This window comes from Eschscholzia californica, unplaced genomic scaffold (assembly GCF_041429995.1).
Source record: "Eschscholzia californica isolate CP2 unplaced genomic scaffold, dmEscCali1.0.p SCAF_4, whole genome shotgun sequence".
Classification (NCBI taxonomy): Eukaryota; Viridiplantae; Streptophyta; class Magnoliopsida; order Ranunculales; family Papaveraceae; genus Eschscholzia; species Eschscholzia californica.
This window is the reverse complement of record NW_028238461.1, coordinates 19,270,164-19,294,225: the sequence shown is the minus strand read 5'-3', so window position 1 is coordinate 19,294,225 and position 24,062 is coordinate 19,270,164. Positions and strand designations below refer to the sequence as shown.

At 35.4% G+C, this 24,062-nt stretch overlaps 1 protein-coding gene and 1 long non-coding RNA gene across 6 annotated transcripts; both read left to right on the top strand.

Moving 5' to 3' along the window:
• Positions 1 to 7,256: 7,256 nt before the first annotated feature.
• LOC147543452 (uncharacterized) lies at positions 7,257 to 9,398 on the top strand. The gene is made up of 5 exons (XM_086635441.1): positions 7,257 to 7,298; positions 7,701 to 8,273; positions 8,373 to 8,437; positions 8,555 to 8,669; positions 8,787 to 9,398. Exons 1-5 carry the CDS (start codon positions 7,257 to 7,259, stop codon positions 9,396 to 9,398), a joined length of 1,407 nt encoding a protein of 468 aa, XP_086491567.1.
• A 9,092-nt stretch (positions 9,399 to 18,490) lies between these two features.
• LOC147543451 (uncharacterized) lies at positions 18,491 to 23,896 on the top strand. 5 transcript variants are annotated; one of them, XR_015223664.1, is made up of 9 exons: positions 18,491 to 18,783; positions 19,363 to 19,403; positions 19,648 to 19,709; positions 21,121 to 21,241; positions 21,807 to 21,856; positions 22,305 to 22,507; positions 22,588 to 22,782; positions 23,143 to 23,250; positions 23,572 to 23,896. It is a non-coding gene; the product is annotated as an uncharacterized LOC147543451 (long non-coding RNA). The 5 variants fall into 5 exon arrangements; XR_015223660.1 differs by having other exon boundaries at positions 22,305 to 22,782; XR_015223662.1 differs by having other exon boundaries at positions 19,571 to 19,709; positions 22,305 to 22,782.
• The last annotated feature ends 166 nt before the right edge of the window (positions 23,897 to 24,062 follow it).

The window sequence follows — 24,062 nt, the reverse complement described above, 5'->3', positions numbered from 1 at the left end:
CAAAAGTTCAATTGAAATTGTATCAATGGTATACTAGAAAGTGTTTGTTGAAATAAACAAGGCAAGATTAATCCAAATGGGACAGAGAGAGAGAGAGAGAGAGAGAGAGAGAGAGAGAGAGAAGACGGGAAATCACACTAGCCACGTTTGGAAATAATGGCTCCTCTCCGACTTCCAACTGTTACCACCGCAATTAGGTTTTAAGTAAGCAATTTCCCAAGAACCAAATTGAAGTTCTGATAGGGTGAGGTTTTCTCTTTGCTCTGGAACAGGTTTAAGGGAACTGTGTTTGTTTTCTTATTACAGGGAAGCTCTCTATTGGCGACCCGCATTACTAGGCGTGTTTTCTTGTTGAACTAGTTTTTACCCATTCCCATCACTAGTGAATCCTTATTTAACAAAGTATTGGTAGAAGGTTCAAAATGGGAAATTTTATAGACCACGTCTAAAGTTGTTATAGACAACGCTAAAGGCAATCTTTAATTTGATTAAAGGCAATGTGCTTTTAAGAGGCAATGTCTCCACCACTGTTTGACCTAACGGCGTCAATTATCGTTAGGTCGTTGCCAACCACCGCCCGACGCCGGTGAGCAACCTTGGTTGGAATGTTCTTTTTCTTTCTCTCTCTTCTTCTTCTTTTTTCAAATCAGTCGAAAAGAGTTTCTTTCTATTCACTCAATCCACAGTTCTTCCTCTAATGAACATCACTATTTGCTAAAAGTTTGCCACCTTTTCAATAATTTCTGATTCTTTTCTATCTTAATTTAACAAGATGAAGGTTGTTGGATTAATTAGTGGCGGGAAAGATAATTGCTTTGCTATGATGAAGTGTGTTGAATATGGTCATGAGGTATTGTTTTCTTCTTAAAACCCTAATTTGTTTAATTTGAAACTTGGGTTCTTGTTAGACTTTAAGGTTTCCACTTATACTGTTGGAACTAGGGTTCTTAGTGGATTCTGGTTTGTTGTTTTAGATTGTTGCATTGGCCAATTTGATGCCGCTAGATGATTCTGTAGATGAATTGGATAGTTATATGCATCAAATTGTAATCTCCTTTTATAATCTCTCCATCAACGTTTATGTTTAGTCAATTAGTCATTTTGAATCACTGAATTCCAATAAAAAGATAGATTTTTTATTGTCCAGTGGGATTCTTTTTTATGGTTTGTTTCCTCTGGTACGTCACCTGATTGTGTTACGTTATGCGATATGCACAGAGTTGCCATTGCTTCGAAGGCGAATACACGGAACAACAAAAAGAAGGAGAAGAAGAAGGAAGAAGATGATGAATTTCTTTTTTGATTAAGGTAACTGGCAGGGACGGAATTAGGAGTAGAAATCAAGGGGGGCCAACCAAAAACCTTATAAAAATTGACAAAATCTAAGCCTAACAGTGCCCGAATTCGGATCTCTCACGTTCACAACGCCCACCCCTACCATCTCAAGCACGCTACATATGTGTCATGAGTTTGACTTGAACGTTATTTATGTGATAAACCAGAGGGCAATCAGCATTTCTAAATTAGTTTGCAGCAAGTCAAGGGGGTCATGGCCCCCTTTGCCCTGCATGTAGATCCGTCCCTGGTAACTGACATTCTGACCGGCAACTTTTTGCCATGTGAGCGGACATAACACTCTGAGGTGGCATTACCTTTAACTAAGGTGGCCAATACGTGGACAACCGATTTTCTTATATGGACAACTATTTTTGGGCCCGATGCGAGTCAACTATGTTTGACTTAGTTGACTTGAAGTTAATAAGGGGACAACTTCATGAGGGCTTAAATATTAAGAGTTACTAAATTGTGGACCATTAACAAAAACAATAATTAAAAAAAACCTACTTGGCATCTTCTTCTATTGCTCGGCTGTTAGGATCTAGGAGAACAACTTATAGACCAACAAATTAATGAACGGTATGTGTTATTTTCGCAAGGTGTAGATTGGGTCATCATTATCCATCAAGAAAACAAAGAGTTTACCCATGGTACCAAATTCATGATGATTTGGATCTTATCAATGAAGATAGTCTATTAACACAAGATCAATAATCTGATCATCATCATCAGCTTCTTCATAAAATTTCTTACACCAACTTCTTCATAAACTACTCTGATTTGGATCTTATCAAATTGATGATGATTAGGATCTTATCCAAAGTCAAACAATTTTCACTGTCAGGTGAGAGAGAGAGAGAGGTGGCGTTTTTCAATTCTCTCTCATCATCAACTTCTTCATAAAATTTCTTACACCAGTGTTCCTCTTTTGAAGATTAATAATCTCTTCCTCCCCAATCACTTTCTTCATCAAATTCTTCCTTAATTTTCTCAAATTCGTTATCCTTTCAATTGAATGTGCAGAAATTTAAGAACAACCCCTTTTCTGTTTCAGCTTCATTTCTTCAAGCCCTAATTTTTTTACTGCGGTGGAGTCGTCGAATTCGAACACTTACACAGACTGTTTCGTGAGAAATTTTGCCAAACAGTAGCAGTGGCCGCTACTGTTTCGGGGAAACCCACGAACAATAGCAGTGTGGATCTTAACCGAGCAAACCAGCTCGTTTCCCACAAAACATGAGTAGATGTAGTTGTTTGTTAAACAAAAAATAATAATTTTTAAGTTTTAAAAGTTACAAAAATTGATTTCTAAGTTTTAAAATTCTCAAGGAGTTTAGGGTTCATGAAGAAGATTTAGATCTTCCCTTTCTCTTAGGGAAGATTCTTCAACAAGTCATTCCCTTTTTTAGATATCATAATCAACAATCTTGTCCAAAAATTTTCTCTCTATACATTTGTGGGTGGATGAAGAAGTAGTAGAAGAAGACTAAAGTTAGGGTTTATGAAAAAAAGAGGACTTAAAATAAAGTTCTAATTCTTAGATGACTCGAGTGAAATATAATAGAGCGTTGTCCACTTAAAAACTGTTGTCCATATAAAAATTTAAATTTTTTCTAGTTGTCCATATAAAATAGTTGTCCATATAAAAAAATGGGTTGTCCACGTATTGGCCACCTTAACTAAACTTGATGCCCAAGTCAAGCTTGCAAAGATAATGCTCTGAAGAGGAAGATTTTTTTAGGAGAGAGAGTGTCCCGAGTGACGTAAGCTAGGGTTTTTTTCTCCCTCCTTTTCATCTTCCCCTTTCACCTTCCCCGGCGGCGCATTCACTGCTCTTGATACAATAACACCATCTTTCTGGCTAATTACTCTCTTTGGAGTGCACTCTTCTCTCTCGGGAATCAGCAACCCTCCCTGATCCATCGATAAGCTCATTACTCTTTCGTTTTTTCCTTGGTGATTGCTCCAGCATTCAAAGCACCGGTTGAGCAACCCAATCGACGCGGTTGAAGATCCACTCGAAGATCCACACCTCATTACTTCCCGAGGACATCAGTAACGACGATTGGCTAAACTTCCTCTCGGAGTTAAGACAGATCGGCAGGTTTTATTCGCCTCGATCACGCAACCGTCACATCCCTGTGCTTATCAATCAAGGTATTTATCTTTTACTCACTCTCTGTCTACCCCCCTCTCTCTCTCTATTTCTCTCTCTCTCTCTCTCTTGCGTCTTCTTTTTTCTCTTCTTCGTCGACTTTCTCTCTCTAGAATGTGGGTCGTCGTCACCGGAGCTCGAGAGTAGGCTGCTCTGGTGGTGACATCCCCCCAATCCCCTTGCATGCACTTGAATCATGATATCTTGGAGTTTCCTGGCTCTCGTCCTTAGTGGTTTGTCCGGCTCCTCCTCTATTCTTTTATTTATCCACTTCCAGTCAAGCTTCTATCCAACCATTCCTAACTTCACCACCCACTCTTTTCTCATCCTCAACTCTGGATCAATGGCCTCCCAATCCACTCTTACCTCTCGAGGTCGTCTGTCCATTAGATTCGACAAACCTTTAACCCAACCAGAACTCCAACCAATTTCACAAGGTTTTGTTGCTCGGTGGTGCAATCCCTATGAGGCCTCCCTCAATTTCATCAAGAGTCTCCTGTACCCTCAGTCTCGGTTCTTCAGAGACTGCGACTATGCTCTAACCCAAGGACCTATCAACACGTTCCTAATCAAACCCAAGAGTCTTTTTGTTCTGAATGCCCTAAACTATGGTAGACCATGAATTCTTCGGGGTTTATTGTTGGTTCTCAAACAGGTGGAGTTTCCTCTTTCTGAGGGTACGGATGATCTATTTTATGAGCCATTTTGGTGTACTCTTTATCGCATTCCACTGTCGATTCAGAATAAAGTCGACCTGGATGCCATTTTTGAGAGTATGGGGAAGATCATCCAGATCCGTCCTCGCAATTTAGGGTGTGTTAACAATCCTGTTATTCGTATTCAATTCCTCTATGATGTTCGTTCACCACTGCTGGCTGTCATCAACCCCATCTTCAATGATACGGTTTCGGAAATCAAGCTTAGTTACAAGAAATTTCCAGGGGCTATCTGTCAACACTGTAGAATTATTGAACACCCCCTGAATCGTTGTCCCTCTCCCCTCCAATACTATTTCTCAGGTGATGACGAGCAATCAGACTCCGATCCCATGGACGATGCTTTTGATGATACCATTATTGTTTCCCCTGATCCTGTTGAACCTGTTCTGCTAGCCCCTCCTCCATCTCCAGTGCACCACCCAACCCCTCCCCATCTACTATTTAACCCTTCTGGAAAACGTAACCGTGATCAAGTTAGTCACCACTCCATTAGCTCTTCAGAGTTCTCTGAGGAGGATAACCAGATTCAAGCCATGTTTTCGGACAACCAGGAGACTCAGACCCTACTTGAGGAGTCCATGATTTTGTTTCGTAGTCTTAACATTCTTGTGCAAGGGGAAGAAGGGGATGAAGTAAACCCACCAGTCCAGATTACCTAGCTCTGTCTTTTTGTTTTTTGGTGTTGTTAGTTTGCTTTGTGTGTTTGTTAGTCTTGTTCTGTTTCAGGTCTCGTTAGTCTTGTTTTTCTTTTGTTCTCCTTTACTGGTACTAACTGCCATAGAGCTTGCCTTGTTTCAGAGGCCTAGTTGAAGTCTAATCCCTGAGTCGACTCAGGCTCTTGGGTGGTGGCTTCCTTTTTGGCCCTTTGGCAGTTAGTACCGGTGTGTTAGTTGGATCTGTTGGTCTCGTGGGAGTTATTTTGGGGTTATCTTGTAGTTCTGTTTAGTTGGTGATGCTATTATATATGTTAATGTACTAACTTATTTGCTTTTGGTTATTTGTCGCCTTATTGCCTTGTTTCCTCTTTTTCTGTTCTCTTTGTTCTTTTATTTATCTTGTTAGGTGTTCTGTTAGTTTACTTGCTTTTTCCTTGTTTGTTATCTTCTTATTCTTCTTTTCTTTCTGCTCTATTCTCTTTATTTAGTGTTAGTGTTCTTTGTTGGTTCTCTAGATGTGTTTAGGGGGTGCCTTTAGCGGTTGTCATGGATCCCCCTAAACCTGATTTGTCCATCTTGGCCTGGAACATACGTGGTTGTGGCCAATACTTGAACCGTAAGCATCTTTATAGACTTATTAAGCTTCACAGACTTGATTTTATCTTCCTCTCGAAGACTAAAGGCACCACTAATCACCTTAATCAGGTTCTCAAGTTTTATTCCAACTATAATTTAGTTGTGGTTGAGCCGAAAAACAAAGCGGGGGGTCTGGTTCTTTACTGGACCAAAGATTATGAAGCTGATATTTTGTATACTGATGATCACATGATACACACCAGATGTACCCACAAAGATAACGGCAATAGTTTTGTTCTCACGGACTTCTATGGTAGCCCGTATAGAAAGAATAGAATGATCCCCTGGAACACCCTTAGTAATCAGAATGTTGAATCCACTGTCCCTTGGGTTATTATTGGCGATCTCAATACCATCTTACATCCGTCGGATAAGGAGGGTGGTCGTAATGAGATTTCTAGCCAGGTCACTAAACTTAATATGAGGATTAATAGTCTGGGCCTTAGAGATGCGGGATATAAGGGCACCACCTACACCTGGACTAATCGGCAATTTAGAGGGACTCTCATTAAAGAGATATTAGACCGGGCCCTTACGAACCATTCCTGGTTGATGGACTTCCCAGCTTCTCTAGTTACTCATCTGCCGGGAGTGGGTTCTGACCACATTCCTATTCTTCTGACCACCTCTGCTTTGACCAATCTTGGCAAACGCCCTTTCAAATTCATTAGGACCTGGATGTCTCATCCGGAGTGTGGTGACTTTATCAGAGATCATTGGCCTCCTAGTCAGCAATCTATTCAACCCAAACTGAATCATTTAGCCATTAATCTGGCCAGGTGGAATAAACAGGTTTTTGATCACCTTGACACAAGGATTCGTAGTCTTACTGAGGCTTTCCAACATGCTGATTGCGGTGATAGGGTTCATGAGTTAACTCTTCTTTTAGAAGAAGCTTATAATCAGCTGGAAAGCCTCTGGAAAGAGAAATCCATGAATGACAATATTCAGTTGGGGGATCAAAACACCAAATTCTTCCATGTTAAAGCTATTAATCGGAACAGAAAGAATCGCATTACAACTATCAAGGACAATAATGGCTCTTGGATTCAGGGGGCTTTGGATATTGCTAACATCTTCTCTACCAATCTTGGGAACATTTCCACTACTTCGGGGTCGCTTATCTCCGATGATTTACTGAATCTCTTCCCTGAACAAATTTCTGACTCTACTAACCTTGCTCTCACTCGTATTCCTTCGGAGCAGGAGATTCATGCTTCCATCATGTCGCTTAAAGCTGACTCGGCCCCGGGACCTGATGGTTTTCCCCCTCTCTTCTATCAGACTAATTGGGATACGGTGAAGGCCGATATGATTAAGCTTGTCTCGGATTTTTTTACTCATACTCTTCTTCCTGAGCAGGTCAATCATACTCATATCTGTCTTATTCCCAAAACTAAAATCCCTCAGACTACGGCTGACTACCGTCCCATCAGTCTTATGAATACCACCTATAAAATCATCACCAAGATTATGGCTAATCGCTTTAAACTGGTGCTTCCCGACATCATTTCGCCTTTTCAAGCTGCTTATGTGCCTGGTAGGCAGATTACTGATAACATCATCATCAGCCAAGAAGTGGTCCATTCCTTTAAACTCATCAAAGGTTCGAAGAGCTATTTCGCGCTTAAGTTGGACATGTCGAAAGCCTTTGATCGGATTGAATGGAACTTCTTAGAGACCACTATGTGTCGGATGGGTTTTAACTCCAAGTAGATTAGCCTCATTCACACCTGCATTTCCACCTCGACCATGGCTGTCCTTATTAATGGTCGTCCTGGTCCTACTTTCAATGTCAGTAGGGGAATCAGGCAAGGCGATCCTCTGTCTCCTTTTCTGTTTACGCTTGCCATGGAAGGTCTCAGTCGCCTTCTTGAAACCAATAGTAATACCACTCCTTTTCAGGGCTTCCCCATTCCAAAAACCGACATCACTATCAAGCATCTCCTCTTTGCTGATGATTGCATCATTTTTTGTCACAACTCTCTTGTCAATATCACCACCCTTAAGAATATTCTGGACACCTTCTGTTCAGCCTCGGGTCAGATGATCAACTTCACTAAGTCTACCATTTTCTTTTCTAAAAACACCCATCCGAAATTCAAACGTATGATCATCCGTGATTTTAAGGTCCATCAATCCTCCAATCTTGACAAATACCTCGGTACTCATCTTTTCATTGGTGCTAATAAACAGAAGTTGTTTTCTTCCCTCATTACTCAGATCCAAAACAAACTTTCTAAATGGCAGACATCTCTCCTCTCTCCCGCTGGCCGCGCTATTGTTATCAACACAATAGCTGCGGCTGTTCCCCGATATCAAATGCAATGCTTTGTCATTCCTAAGGGCATAAGCAGCCGCATTGAAGTTCTTCAAAGAACTTTCTGGTGGGGAAAATCTAAAACGATTCATACCATTAACTGGTCTGCTATTTGTCTTCCTAAGAAATTGGGAGGTCTTGGTTTCCGTTTACCTGCGCTGGATAACCAGGCCTTTTTGAGTAAGTTACTGTGGCGTCTTCTCAAAGATCGTGGTTCTCCTTGGGCTAAGATTCTCAAAGCGAAGTATTTCAACAAAGATCATAAACCTATTCGTGCTAAGAACCATCACTCGTGGTTCTGGAAATCTATCTCCAAACAGGTTGATAATGTTACCAAATTAATCTTCTGGGATATCAACAAAGGTACTAACATTAACATTTGGTATGATTATTGGATCCCTAATCACCCTCCTCCTATAGATAATATTAATAATAGTAACCCCACTAAGGTCTCCCAACTTATTATTAACAACCAGTGGAATACGAATATTCTTACGCAATGCTTTAATAATGATATATCTAATTCTATTCTGAGCATCAATCTACAGGAACATATGGACGACACTGCTCAATGGTCTCTGACCAAATCGGGTAAATTCACCATCAAATCCATGTATTATTATTTACGTACGAAATATAATGCGTATGATATTAAGGAATGGAATTTCATTTGGTATTTACCGATCCAACCAAAAATCAAACTATTCCTATGGAAATGTTGCACCAACAGCTTACCAGTGCGGAGTAAAATTGGTCAATTTATTGATCATAACTTTGACTGTACGTTTTGTCGAGAACCTGAAACAATTACTCATGTTCTTTTACATTGTGATTTAGCTTCTGTGGTATGGTTTCACTTTAATATTATTTCTGGCAACATTACTAATCTTCTTGATTGGATTATTTCTTGGAAAGTTATTGATGAGCAGATTAGTGGACTTTTTGCTATTATTCTTTGACAGATATGGAAAGCGAGGTGTGATAAATGCTTCTCGTCGACTAAGGTTTTACCTATGATGATTATTGATCAGATTCACAGCACACCAAAACTTCTTAAGGCTCCTTTAATTTCTCAACCTCATGATAGGATTTCCCTTTGGTCTCCTCCGATAGCGCCTTTCATCAAGATTAATGTAGATGCCTCGTTCTTGGACGGTAAAGAATTTGCGGGCATTGGTTATGTTGTTTATGATGATCAAGCCAACTTTCTAGCGGCGTCGACATGTAACTTCAGAGGCCAAAACGCAGAAGAATGTGAATGCTGGGCAATTGTCAAAGCGCTTCAATGGTCGGCTTCAAAGAATATTGCATATATTCATATTGAAAGTGATAATAGTAATATCGTTCAGATGCTCAATGGGGAACATTCAGACATTGGTTGGCAAACAATCAAACTCATCGACAGAATTCGTCAGCTCGAAGGAAACTTCGTCCGAATTATTTACTCTCACATCAACAGGGAAGGAAATACTAGAGCGGATGAGTTAGCTAAATGGAGTCGTCTGAATTGGGGAACCTGGATTTGGCTAGCTCGATCAGATCTACCAGTCTCCTTACTGTCTTCTTTTGTTTAGTCCTAGTGTCTTTTGTTTTCTTCTCAACAAAAAAAAAAAAAGTCAAGCTTGCAAATGACATTGCCTTTAACAGGATAGGCCATTGCCTACAAAATCTCCCGTCCAAAATATGAAGCCTAATAGCACAATAAATCCTTTATTACTACAAAATAAGCTAAAAATTCAAAAAAGAAATACAAAAGCCCCTAACTCATCCATCTTGTATTTATCTTTCTTTGATGAAAAAGTTTTTGAACACAGAAGCCCATTTCTACAAACAGGTCAGATGTAATCAAGTTTTATTGTCCCAAAAAGAAAAATCTTTTAAATCCGATCATTCTGGTATTTACTGGGTGAGTGGTGCAAAACTTTAAGTTTCTTATGCTTTTTATTGAATTGTACCTCGACTTGGCAAAAACATTTGACTTTTGGGGAAGATGGTTCTTGGTGGTTGTGACAAAAAACTAGGACACATAAATGAACCAGTTTAACATTAGGGCTTTCAGAAATTGAAGTTGGTTTTTCGCTTTTCTGCTAAGAGTTTGGGGGTTTCAATTTGGGGAACATGATTTGATTTTAGATCGATGACATAAATTTAAAGGAAGAAAATCAAAGCAAAAGTATGTTCCTAAAATTTGCCCTCAACTGTGTTTGATTATGCCATTCTCCTTGTGGTGTTTTTGCATTTCTTTATTCTCTCTAATTTTTTGACCGTCCAATAACAAATTTTAGGGCCTATTTATTTTCAATGAACCAGTTTAATATATTAATATGAAGGTGGGTATGAAGATTGAAGAACAATGAATTTTGTTGGGAAATGAACTTTAACGGAAGAATCAAAATCTAACTTTGGAGAAGAAAACTTTAATAGAGGAACACTTTGAAGAAGAAGAAAAAGAGAAAAATAGTTGACCTTTTGTTTATGAGAATAAAAAAAATAGTTGACGTAGGATTTTTTTGTTTGTCAATTGATGAAGATGAGAATAGGAGTGAATTGGTGCTATTTTCACGGGGTAAATGGTCATTTGATATATTTCAAATGGTGTCCTTTAGTTTCAAACCTGTTTAGATCCTAAAAAAAAGAAAAGCTTTATTAGCCCTTCAAATTCCTAATCTATTTCAACCAAACTTTCAGATTTTGTTAAAAGAGAAAAACAAATGAAAATTTCAAAAAGAAAAACACACAAAAGAGCAATCCCAACGTGGGGCTCGGGCTCCCAATTTTGGGAGCCCTCTAAATTTTGGGAGCCCCTAAATTTTGGGAGCCCCGAGGTTTTTCTCAATTCCAACATCAGGCTCCCAACAGGAACTTCCAAATCCAAATATGTATGTGTGTGATGTACGTGCGCAGGTTATTGATTTCAATTTTTAACGATAAATTATTAATTTCAAATATGAAATTAAAATTTGATATTATTCTAGAGAGAGACTGAGAAATATGAAAAGTTAACAAAAAATAGTGAGAGAAAGAATTGAAAAATAAAAAATTTAAAACAATTAAGATTTTCTTAAAAAAATTAGATAAAAAAAATTCAAAATTAAAATAAAATTGAAAAAATATTGGGTGGAATCCCATAGGGGATCCACCCAAATGTGACCGTTGGGAACTCCCCAACGATCACATTTGGGTCTAGAAGCCCGGAAGGGAGGGGCTCCCGGGTTGGAATAGGTTGGGGGACTGGGGCTCTCAAATTCAAATTTGGAAGCCCCAACCCCTATGCGTTAGAATTTCCCTAACCCCAACATGAATAAGAACACAAGATTTTTCCTTAGGCTCTGTTTGATTCGTGTGAAAATTTTTGGATGGAAAAATGATTTTTTCTGATGGGAAAGAAAACAAACTCTTTAACATGTGAAATCATGTTAAAAGTGTTTGATAGGAAGGTTTGAAAATAAGGAGTCCTTTTTAAAAAAGAATGAACTAATTGGATTTTATGGTGTGCCTTTAGAATAATTGTTCTGGTCTGTTGTTCTCTTCTCATCTCCAAATTTCAGCTTCCCTCAATCGAAATGGGGATGGCTTAAGATCTTCAAAAAATAATATGAACTTGATAGACTATGATGAACAATTCAAGTCTAGTTTTCTGATGATACTTCAATACAAAATCAAGTGACGAGATTACTTTATCAACCACATCTGGAGGTGAATCAAAGAGAATATCATCAAATCGAATGATCTATATTGCTAAATAACTTTTCATTAACCGTAGAAGAAGAGAAAATCATCAAATCAAATCAAAGAGAACATTATCAAAACGGCAAGGCCATTACTTTGTCTCTAGAGAAACATCATCAAGTGGAATCAAACCAAAACCGAAGAGAACATCATCAAGTGTGAATTTCAAATTTGACCAAATTTTCAAGTGTAAGATTTGAATTTCAAATTTGACCTAATTTTGGAGTGGGGGAATTTGAATTTCATAAGCAGTTTGCACTTTTTATTCATCTATATATGCAATTGCTCATCTATTAAGTTTTCTACACTCATTCGCCCAATGATAAGTTTTCTACATTTTCTCTCTACATTAAGTTCTCTTTGTCTTTTGTTTAACAAAAAATGTGTTCAGTGGATGACGATTTAGAGCCCTTAATGTATATGGTTGTTGAAGAGGATAAGCGAACTAAAGAAGATGATGATTATATATTGGAATTGGACGAAACAAAGATGAGAGTTCAACGAACACTTACTCTTTATGTTGGTTATATTTCAAGCCATCGAATGGTAGATCGTAACAGAGCAGTTGGTCATGAACAACTTATGCATGACTATTTTGTCAAGAACTCTAATTTTGATGGTGAAACGTTCTGAAGGCAATGTCAGATAAGTCGTAATTTATTTATGCATGTCCTCAATGCGGTGGTTGCCCACAATCCTTATTTTAAACAAAAGAGAAACGCCACACACGTTAATGGTTTCCGACGCATCAAAAGATAAATGTTGTAATGAGAATGCTTACTCATGGGACGCCGACCGATTCAATGGACGAATTCGTTTGAATTACGCAACAAAAGAGTAACACCAGTAGCTGCTAAACCAATTTTCGTGGGGCTCGGACCGAATTATGTACTATGCAATATTTAGGGATCGAGCCCACTGTAAAATGTTGCATAATTCGGCTTGAGGCCACCGTAAAATGTTACATTTACTTTGCAAGAATCATATTTCTCCAAACGACAGAGTGGGTAAGAAAAGATGTTAAACGAGGCGTACTGCAAACTCGTTTCGCTATTATCCGAGGACCGATACGTTTTTGTGATATAGAAACACTAGGTAATAACCGGAAGGCATGTATTATAATACGTATCATGACAAAATATTTCAAAAAAAAATATGATAGTCGAAAATGAAGGATGTGATGGTACTACTGATTTTGATGGAAGTGTTTTATGGGGGAGCTATAGCTAAAAAGATGTTTCTTGGTCTAATTGGAACTAGGGAAGTTCATACACAATCAAAAATATAATTTATAGAATTCTTGTAAAAACCCAAAGTTCACAACGAATATGAAATATATTTCCCATTCTTTATTGTTAATTTGGTCAAATATGTTTTGTACCAGAAATGTATTTGAGTTAAAAATGTTTTTGTTAGTCATGTATCTATATGATTTATTCTGCTTTCCTATTGATAATTTTTTGGTTCTTAGTCCAAAAATCTACACCTAAACACACATTTAATCCACCCTAATATTAATATATGATTTTAAGTTAAAATAATAATTATAATGGATATTTAGTCCAAATTGACCCATCTCTATAGAAAGACAGATATCTATCATTTCTATTTAATCATAATACATTATAACTTTTTATATAAGAAAAATCCCACTTTTGAAAACCAATACTCAAAATTCTCTTTCTCTTTTTTCTCAGATTTTTTCGACTGATTTCAAACTTACTATCTTTTTCGCAATATACACGTTATTTAGTATCAATTACGTATATTTCTACAACAAAACACATTTAGTATAGTTAAAGTATGTCTAGATGTCAAAGTTACAGTGTTTTTCTGTTTATTGATTCTTGTTTTGTTTCATAAATAACATGTTATTTATTATTGAAGTTTGATATTTTATTTCATTTTTTGATAGGATTTTTGAGTTTAAGGTCCAAAAATAGGGGGGTAATGAGCCATATATCCATTCCTAAATTAATAAATAAAATAAAACCAAAATAAACCGAAAATGTAAAATAAGTCCAAAAATTAACTATTTGGTGGGCCCCATGCATCAATCCTTTAATTATCTCTCATTTTTGCCCTTTCATAAATATTTTTTAACCATTAGTAAACCAAAGGTTTTATACTGGTTAAGTTAATAACTCTTTCCATATATTTTATGAAAGAATATTTATGTTGGATATTTAATACCAATCTTTATTTCCATAAACTCCATAAATATTTAACCAAATCAGTGGATATTTAACAAAAATGAGTTACACTCTTAAAAAAACGAGTTTCTATCTATGTAACTCTGTATTCTTTTAATTCAAGAAAGTATATTATTTCTAAATCCGTTGTATTTGATTAAATTAACCTACCAAATCAATGGATATTTACCTAAAACGAGATGCTCAATCCCAAAAACGAATTTCTCTCTCTGCAACTCTTTGTTCTTTGAACTTCAAGAAAGTATGAAGTTGTGATTTGCGTTTTATTTCTACCTCGATCTAATTAGACATCTACAAATTCGTTTGTGAGGTATGTCCAACTTAAATTGATCGTCAGAATCTATAAATCTCTATTACTACAATCATCTTAAAAAAAATTATTTATTCTAACAAAAAACTTATATGTAACATTTTTTATCACTTTTTGGTAAAAAGTGAATGTTGAAATCTCTATTAATTCAACATTTTTTTCAGTAAAAAAGTTTTATTTAAAGTGAAATTGTGTTTGCTACATTTTCGGTATTCTATTAGCATTTTCTACATTCTATTAGCATCCGTTATGAATTTGTTACAATAGGTTAAAAAGCAAATACTATTTTGTTAGCATCTTATTGATTCTAATAACATTTTTTACATTCCATTAGCATCTGTTGAATGTATTTATTGCAGTAGGTTAAAATACAAATACTATTTTTCTAGCATCCTATTGATTCTACTAGCATATTCTACATTCTATCAGTATCTGTTGAATGAATTTGTTACAGTAGGTTAACAAATACTTTTTAGTAATTAAAATGTATAAGGTGAAATTGCTTTTGTTACATTTTCCGTATTCTACTAGCATTTTATTGATTCTAGTGGCATCTACTAGCATTTTCTACATTCGTATTCTACTCTGTCAATTTCATTGATCTCACATGTAGTTGCGGTAGGTGGTCGATAGATGGTATCCCTTGTCAACATGTCATGTTTTGCATCAAGAATTATGATGGTGATACGACAAGTTTTTTTTTATCATTTTCACCAAACAAGAGTTCGTCAACACTTATCAATGTTATGTCTACCCAATACCAAATTATGATGAGCCAATAAAGTACATCGATGAAACAAGAACACTACCTCCGTTAACAAAGAGAAAACCGGAAAGACCAAGGACAGTAAGAAGAGAGAGCTCAGGAAACATACCCAAAAAAATGAGGGTTTGCGGTCGGTGTAAAAACCGGCTTATCACAATAGTGCCTCATGCACGGCAGCTATATAATAACTAACTTAAATTTTGATTATGCAGGTTTACTTATTCTGCTAGAAACATAAATATTCTACTTATGTCTTTTATATGTTTAGAGAATTTGATCAATGTTACCAGATTATCGTATTTAAACAAGAGGATTTTCCTATTTCCTATTAAATTTTATCAATGGTTACGATATTATCGTAGTTATACTCATACCTATTTGGCTAGAGTAAGTTACAAAATGTCGAAAAACTGAAAAATGCTGGTAGTGTTGGAGAAATTTTGTCAACATCTTACTGGTATCTTTATACCCATTGGACCATGCTAGAAAAATTTGTTTGATGTTTCTAGCAATTTTCAATACAATCAAAGCAGGTTGGTTTTAGCCTTTGTTATATTTTAATCAAAATGTCCATATTTTTGATATATTTTTGTACGAACTATTTGTTTCCTTAGTTATATATGTTATCAATGGATTCAACATTAAGTGTTTGAGTTCATCATGCCTTTGCCCTACCACGTATTATAATTGTATAGTTTCAGTAGTGTCCAAGAAATTTAAGTAACATCTTTATCGTATCTATGAACCTGTTGAACGACATCTAAATTATAATATAATTGTGGTATTATAGAACATTGATAAATAATCCCATAACTGCTCAAGATGTTATTCAAACTTAAAACATAAACATGTTTGCTACGTTTTATCACATAGTCCGTTACAAAATACAAGTTAAAGTACTTAAACATTTTTTCTCCACATATCCTTCGATTCATTCAGCAATAACCAAGTTAGTTCACCCCTCTTCCTTTGCGCTAGTTTTGTTCAATCATCTTTTGGCATCTCGCTAGGAAAATATTTATAGTTCGATTCGATATAAAGTTCTTCCATGTGCAAAATCACATACAACCTACAATCAGACCTGTCAAAGTTCAAACAACAAACCAATTCAACATCTTTGGATTGTAACCATTTATGCGTTTCTATAAGAAACTAAAAAATGCTAGTCAAACAAGTCATTTTTCTTATGAAACCAGTTTTGAACAGTAACCATTTCAAGGTTCTATGATAAACTTCAAAAATGTTAGACAAAAAAATGACATTATTTTTACAATCCAATTTATTCTCTCATTTTTTCCCATATTACACCATGTAATGTTCTATGGTTGTCAAAAAATCAGGTTTGACAGGTAACCATTGATAAAGTTTTATAAGAAACTTAATAATGCTAGACAAAATATTAAGTTTTATTGAAAGTAACTATATTATGGATCTAACACTATGCTTGAAAGTCTACAATACAAAATCCTAAATTAAATAGTAAATTGTCGGTCTAAAATAAAAAATTTAAGCAGAAACCATTTATTCAAAGAAATTACACAACAACAGAGACAAGGTAACAATACAAATTTTTTGTTGCATGCAAAAAAGAAACATACTCTTCACTTTGAACTGATTTAGGGTTTTGAAAATAACTTCCATTAAACCACTTCGAAACAACTAAACCCTAGAAATTTCTTATTAACTAATCAATTTCAGAAAAATAAATCATAGTTAAAGTTGTAAAAATCAAAACCTAATTTGTTTTGTGTTGTAGAAATCAATCTAAATCATAAACAAAGTTGAAGGAACAACAAAAATGATAAAAACCAAAATAACTTACTCTTTACTATTGATGATGATGAACGAAACCAAAAATGGATTCTTCCTCTCTCCTACTCGATGCTCTCTCTCTCTCTCTCTGGTTTGATATTTGAGGAAAAGGCAACTTTTTTTTTTGTTATTTTTTTGAAACATTAAAGACTACTTTTTTTTGTTATGCTAAACAAAAAAGGCAAATTTTTTCGGGGAAAGAAAGTTCGTTTTCAAAGAAATAAATGTAATTAATCTATATATTATGGTATCTTTTATTTTGGGTTGTTTTTTTTTAACTTAGGATAGGTTAGGCAGTAAAGGAGAATAAGAGGATAAACATGTAATTTACTTTGAGTGGATTTATTTTCTATTTCAGATTATCTTTGGTCTCTAGACTCGTTGATCATGCGATTTTGGACTTAAATCTCATCCCCCGTTTTTTATATGTGTCATACATAGCACATTATAACAATGTTTCCTCCAAAAGGGAAAAAGACTAAAATCCCTTTTTCTGAAAAGATCGGACCTTAATCTCTTTTTGAATTTTATTTTGGGCCTAAAATCCATGGACCTTTCTATTAAATGATTAACTTAGGTATCCATTAAATATAAAAATAAATAAAATAAGAAAAGGACTCGAAGAAAATTAAAAAAAAAACCAAAAAAAAAAAACCAATGGGTCAATCTCTGTAAAAAAAAACAACGGGGGATCCATCCCAAAAATAGTCGTTCGGCCACAACAACTATTGGGAAGAATTTCATTATTTGGTTGTTTCCTGATACCTTTCTCTTATAGAATCTAGATTAACTTTTGTCTTCCTTTTCGAAACTTGGAATCAATATATTAAAATCAAATTAGCGTTAACAACGGTAGAAATTGCAAAGAAAAAAAAATAAAAAAAACAACAACAACAACGTGGGGAGAAACTGGTGCAGTTTATCAACAGTAAAATTATATGAAGAAAAGAATCAGTAAAATAGAGTGTAACTCATTTATATCTCTTATCCAGATTATTTTGTTCCCCTCTTCCCTTTACAAGAGCCAATAAGAGTGAAATTCGGAAAATGAGTAATAGAGGAATGATACCGATGTCATAATTGCTGCAACATTTCCCAGTAAGATGAATTGATCAATGTTTGAAAAAGCGAAAGCGAGGCGCGCTTCGCTTCGATGCGCACCCTCACCGAATCGAGTTGGACGCTTTTTATAGCAAAAACAATGCGGCCGCTTCCTTAGCTTGAAGCGTACGAGTCGAGGTGGTACGCTTTGATGCGTACAAAGCGTACGCTTCATATAACTGGTGTGTATTTATAATTTTCTGATAAAAAGAGGGACTGTTAGGGCTTTTTTTCCCTCGTTCTCTCTCTACGAACTAAAGAAACTCCTCCAGCAGCAGCCAACAGCAGTCAGCAGGTATGTCTCTCGATTTTCTTCTCTCTTTCTCTCGATTTTCTTCTCTCTCTCTCTAGGTTTTCTCTCTTTCTCTCGATTTTCTTCTCTCTCTCTCTCTAGGTTTTCTCTCTTTCTCTCGATTTTCTTTTCTCTTTCTCTATTTTCTTCTCTCTCTCTAGGTTTTCACAAAAAAAATCATTGAGTCTGTCATTCATTAGTAATACACATACACTAATAATACTAATTACTAATTTCTCTCTAGGTTTTCATTAGCAATAGTGTAATAAACTAATAATACTAATTACTAATAGTCTAATATATGTTAATTGTTATTGTGTTATACACTTATACTTACTGTTAGACACTTAGACTAATACTAAGTTTTTGTTTTGGCACTCTTACTGTTATACACTTATACTTGCTGTTATACACTTATACTTATACACTCTCATAGTATAATCTATATAATAAAAGAGGAGGGTATCTTTTTAGAATATACCCTCCTCACTTAATGGCTAGGATTTATCCCCACACATTTGTCTTGGACGGTTCGGATTTAACTGGGAAGATGCTTTTTTTCAACCTCACCCACCCCAAACACATTCCCGCCCAAACACACACTCTCTCTCTCTAGCTCTCTGTCTTTCACTCTTTCGTCTTCACGGTTTCTCCCTCCCTCATCTTTCTCGCAGAAAAGTTGCGGGTATCGGCCTCTTCTTCTCTCATCTTCTTCGCGGATACCCCTTCCTAGAAGGTATCTCTTTCTCTCTCCCTCTCTCTTTTTTTTTGATGAGAGACTCTCTCCCTCTCTCTAGGGTTTTGATGTGATTTTACATAGTACCTCAAAGACTAGGGTTTTGATTTTGTTTTTCAGTTTTCAAGTAATATAGTACATCATCTAGGGTTTTGATTTTGTTTTAAGTCTCTATCTAGGTTTTCGATTTTGTTTGAGAAACTTTGAGTTTTGATTTTGATTTTCTTCCTCAAGTGTAGCAGTCCAGGTTTTGTTGATTTTGTTAGTACCAATTAATTCCATAGTTTTTCATTGTGGTTTTCATGTGATTTTTCATATGTGTTATTTAAGAGTACCTCAAAGCTAGGACTGCTAGACATGGTTTATTTGAGTAGCTTTTAGATTGATAATAGTTGTAGTATATTGTTTAAGAGTGGCTTCTAGATTGATAATAGTTGGCTAAGTCTCTGAAGTCTTACCTTCGAGTTTGTAATTGGACCACTTTTCAAGTGAAAATCATGATAGCAAGATCTTCTAGAGCCGTGTTAATCCCTCTCTATCTCTCTCCCTGGGTTTTCAAGAATTTTTTCTGTCATGCAGGGTTTTCAAGGGTTACTCTCTCTCGATCTAGGCTTTTCAAGGTTAGCAGTTCGGTTAAATTTTTGTGAATACTCTTCTCTCTAGAAATTTTTAGGTTAACCTGCTGTGTTAGGGTTTAGTTTTTGATAATTGTTGTTTTATGTTCAATATGTTTGGGTTTAGTTTTATTATGATCTTATAGAATTTTATGTTCTTATTTGTTGTGTAGAAAAAAGGTTGTTACTGTTCTTATTGCCAGCTTTTGAAATTTCCCCTCTCCTCTGATATCTCTCTACTTTCAAACAGAACCAATTTGCATCTCCCGCTCACATTGTTATCTCAGTCTCCCTCAACCGGAACCATCCCAGGTTTTTATTTCTCTCTCAAATTGATTTAGGGCTTCAAAAAATAACCTGCGCTTCCCTCTTGCTCTTTATTTCCTAACCTCATCAATTGATTCACGGTGTGGATTTAGGGTTGTCAAACGAAATCTTTCATATGTTAGTATTAGTTATAGAAGTTTTGAGGTTTGAATTGATCTTTGAGTTGATGTTGTATTTTTTCATATGTTTGTATTTCGTTATAGAAATTTTGAGGTTTGAATTGATCTTTGAGGGTTTGGATTTAGGGTCATCCAAAACGATTTTGTATATAACTTCTTATCAATTTGTTGGAGAAGATAATAGCCTGTTAATTTGTACTGATTTTGATTGTGTTCTAGGTAGGTATAAATTTCATTGGTAATGATAAAACTATTGTTGATGTTTCTGGCAATATACTTTTTAGCTGTAGTCTCAAACATATAACATTGTTATGACTTTTTAGAATATCCAGTTTGATATAAGAAACTTAACCGATTTCTTGAACATAAGATCAGTAACTATATAAATGTGTGAAACTTAACCGGTTTATTCTTATTTTTCTCTGTTGAATGCAATCTCCATTAAATTAAATTTGGGGATGAAACACCTATAAATATGACTACCATTACAAATTTGGAGTAACAGAAGATGCGCAAATACTTAAACATAAGGAATATAAATAAAACATACTAAAAAAGAATAGTACAGATAACCATACATGCTTGAAAATTGACCTTATCGCTATACGACACATTCATGAATATTTAGTTGACATGCATAAAAAGTATCCAACAGTTCGTCTATTCTGTTTTTTGTGATGCTTGGTATATATAGAGAGAAGATCATTGAAGTGGTGGACCTGTTTCTTCAAGAGTTGGTCTCTATCTCCCCACCTCTATCTCTCTTCTCATTGTATTATTGTCTTTTAATCTAGGTAGGAGATTTTAATAGTTGGTTTAGATAACACTTTTTACTTTATATATATTGGTTGAATGTCATTGAGTTGTTCAGTTTTATACTTCTGATTTCCGCAAAATTGGGTGTCCAAAAGGAAGCTAAGAAAAACTTCATGATTGTCTCATTTATGGCTTTTATGATCTCAGTTTCCATTGCACTTTGCTTATTGTTGCTCCATATTTCAGGTAGGTTCTTAAGAATAAGGATCGATTTAGCTACGCCGTTTGTCTTGGAACATTGTTTAGTTAACCAACAATCTCCATAATCAACAACAAATACAGCAAGAACTATGACTAACTTCACGTCCCATGAATACTCCGATACTAATTAGAACAACCTCTGAGCTATCTCTATCTCCCATGGATATCTCTCTGCATAGTAACATAAAAGCAATTGCTATTTTCTGATTTGACGGATATGTGTGTTTGTGGTTATCAATAATTTGTCTTTTGATTTACAGGTTCTTTTGCTCCGACTATGTCTGCAATTAGAATATCTCAATCGAGCTCCCTTGCACCAGATTAGGGTAAAACCAAGTCTTCTACTGCCTTCGACTATGTTTGCCAGTTCGCGCTGACAAGGTATCACTTGATAAATTGTTCATTATGTCTATAAAATATATCTGAAAGGTTATCATCACAACTCAATCTAATAGTTTGTAAAAATTAAAATGGGATTGGGAAATCTCAAGGACCACCCTCTCTCTATCTTTACGCCTATCTGAAGAAAACCTTTGTAACAGAGCTTTGAAATTGTGTTTAGGGACAAGACTGAAGACATGTGAATTTAAAATGGTGAATCCACATTTAGTTAAGAGAAAAAAATAAATTCGAAGTTGTGTTTTATAGAAAAAAAACGCTTAATCCAGATTTGATGTTTTTTTTGTTTTGGAGATAATAACGAGCCAAAGTTATATGAGGAAATGCTCATGAGAGAATAGAAATTGTGAAGAGCAATCCCAAAAAAAATATAGTTGTAAGAAGTTAGGGTTATAGATCGGTCAAAATTCAAAGAAATTTAGGGTTTTAGCTATGATTAAGATTTAAGATTTTAGCTTTATACCAAGGTTCTTCCCGTTCTCATTTTGATGTTTGAATAACATCTCATCTTTCTCATTTTGCAGTTTGTGTTTTAATTATTTTGTAGCTTCGTCTCCATTGTTTTATATTTTCACCCGTCTGTCTCTCTTCTTCATGGTAAGTTCTTTCTCATTCGTATTCTTCTATATATTTTCCGACCTCTCCTTTTCTTAGTGATTGAAAAGATCTTTTCAATAAATAATGAGTTGAACTGTTATTGAATTTCTGCTCAATGTAACTTCAAACTGATCATTTATAACTCAAATTTAAAATCCCATTTAATTACATTCACTCATTTGGAGGTATTTGTTATTGTTTCTTGGATTATGTTCTTTTCTCAAAGCATATAATGTGTGAAACTTTTTATGGAATTCTTCTTTTAGCATTTTAGATATTTCTCTCTCAAGATGTATGCTACTCTATTTCTTAAGTTCATCGTTGTTTATCCATCTTCATCTTTCAGTACATCAAAGACTACTGTTTTACCCAATCATTTTGTTCTATAATGCAAACTCACGGTTTATTTTTGTTAAATGCAAACTTTTTCATTTTGTTTGTTTTATAGGAGTTTGAGCAAGGTTTTTGCTGCAATTTCGAAAACGTTGGCTGAGATTTCGTGATAGATTTGGTGATTTCTATGGCTGCATGATGGTTCTTATGGCGTAAGGATTGTAGTTTGAATAATTAGCTTTGGCTTTTGAGTATGACTGATAATCTGGCCTTCCTGCAGTGAAGGTGTTTGAAGAAATGTCGTTTGCTCCAATGACGGTGGGCGAGTCTTTGGAAACATTGATGTGTTTTTGCCAACATTGTGTGTTTTTAATCATTTTGTTCATGGCATGTTACAGCAGTTGGGTATGGAGATAGAGGGTTCAAAACCTTGCCTGGGAGATTGTTTGCTTCAATTTGGCTTCTTTTTCGACTCTGGCTGTGGCTTCGGCGTTCCTTTATTTGGCAGAGGCAAGAATTGATAAGAGGCATAGGAGAATTAGACCAGTCCAGGATTTGCTTGCTGCTGATATTAATAACAATGGCTTCATCAGGTTTGATATTCTAACCTTCTTATGTTCTTCATTACCCGGTTAGGTTTTGTTATCCGTTTCTACATTAGAATTTCATGAACAATGTGCATAGAAAATGAAATCATTTAGATATAATTGCAGCATATAGATTTAGTTCTTTCATCTGCTTCTACTTCATTTAGTTTAGTTCTTCAACTAAGGCAAGATATCGAACATCTCATTTCTGTATTGTAGCTTTTATATCCTTAATTTAGGTACTAAGAACAAATATTTTACTTTAAATTGATTAAATTGCTTACTAAATTGTTGTATATTTTACTTTAATAGTTTTATCTTCTGATGAAATTGAACTTAAGTCGATGTTTTTCTTGCTTACTGTAGTTTTATCTTTGGACGAAATTGAAGATTTTGGCGACGAAACTTATTCAAGCTATATGAAGTTTGTAAATAAGTTTGAATCAACCAATGTCAATTTTAAAGAGACAAAAGGTATGTTACTGTTTAGTGATGTTACCCTTCTTAACTTCATGTAGTTTTTATGTTATTGTTTAGTGATGTTACTATTTTTTCTGTTACTTCGAGATGATTTTTCTCTCCTACTTCGATATTTTTTTACTACTCAGAAGTCTAAGGATAACTGACTTGAAGTCGAAGATAAAGAATAATTATTCTGAAATCAGATTCGAGTCAATTCAAATTTGCAACCAAATTTCAAATATGAAATGTGGGCTCTAACACTGTTCTAAACTTAATTTTTTTTGTCTGCGGCCTGAGACGATTACTAGGGATATGGTGTTTGTATTTTTGCAGCAAGATTATCCCAAGTTTGGGTTGGCCCATTTGGACGATAGGCAGCAGCTGCACATCGAGACCAACTCTAGGGAAGTTGTAAACATCGAGGAATGACGAGGAACCAAGCTAAAGCTCTAGAGGCATATGAAGAGGACAAGATTTACATAGTGGGGCGGGAAGGTTCAATTTCCCCTGTAATAAGTAGGGGGTAGATGGGTTGATTTTATTTTTCCTGAAGTTGCACTTTAAACTAAAATCCCTTATGGAGAAAATATTAAGAGATGAGTTGTTGCTAATTGTTGCATTGGGAGTAACCATTAAAGCATTTTATTTTATTTGAAAATTTTAGCAGCCCACTACTCCTTTTTGTCTATTTTTACTGTCAATTTGCAATGTCAATTCAAAAGAAAAATATGCACATTCTTGCGTATCGTTCAGAAGTACTGTCCGTGCCCTAGGGGCACGGGTTACACCCTCGTTGTGTTATACTTAGTGTTAGTAAATACTAA

Bases quoted from the DNA above. Each gene is read 5' to 3' on its own strand.
- LOC147543452 (XM_086635441.1), top strand. From the start codon at position 7,257: ATGGCTGTCCTTATTAATGGTCGTCCTGGTCCTACTTTCAAT. The intron at 8,438-8,554 runs GTATTATTATTT...TTGCACCAACAG, and splicing joins AAATTCACCATCAAATCCAT to CTTACCAGTGCGGAGTAAAA. The intron at 8,670-8,786 runs GTATGGTTTCAC...ATTCTTTGACAG, and splicing joins ATTGTGATTTAGCTTCTGTG to ATATGGAAAGCGAGGTGTGA.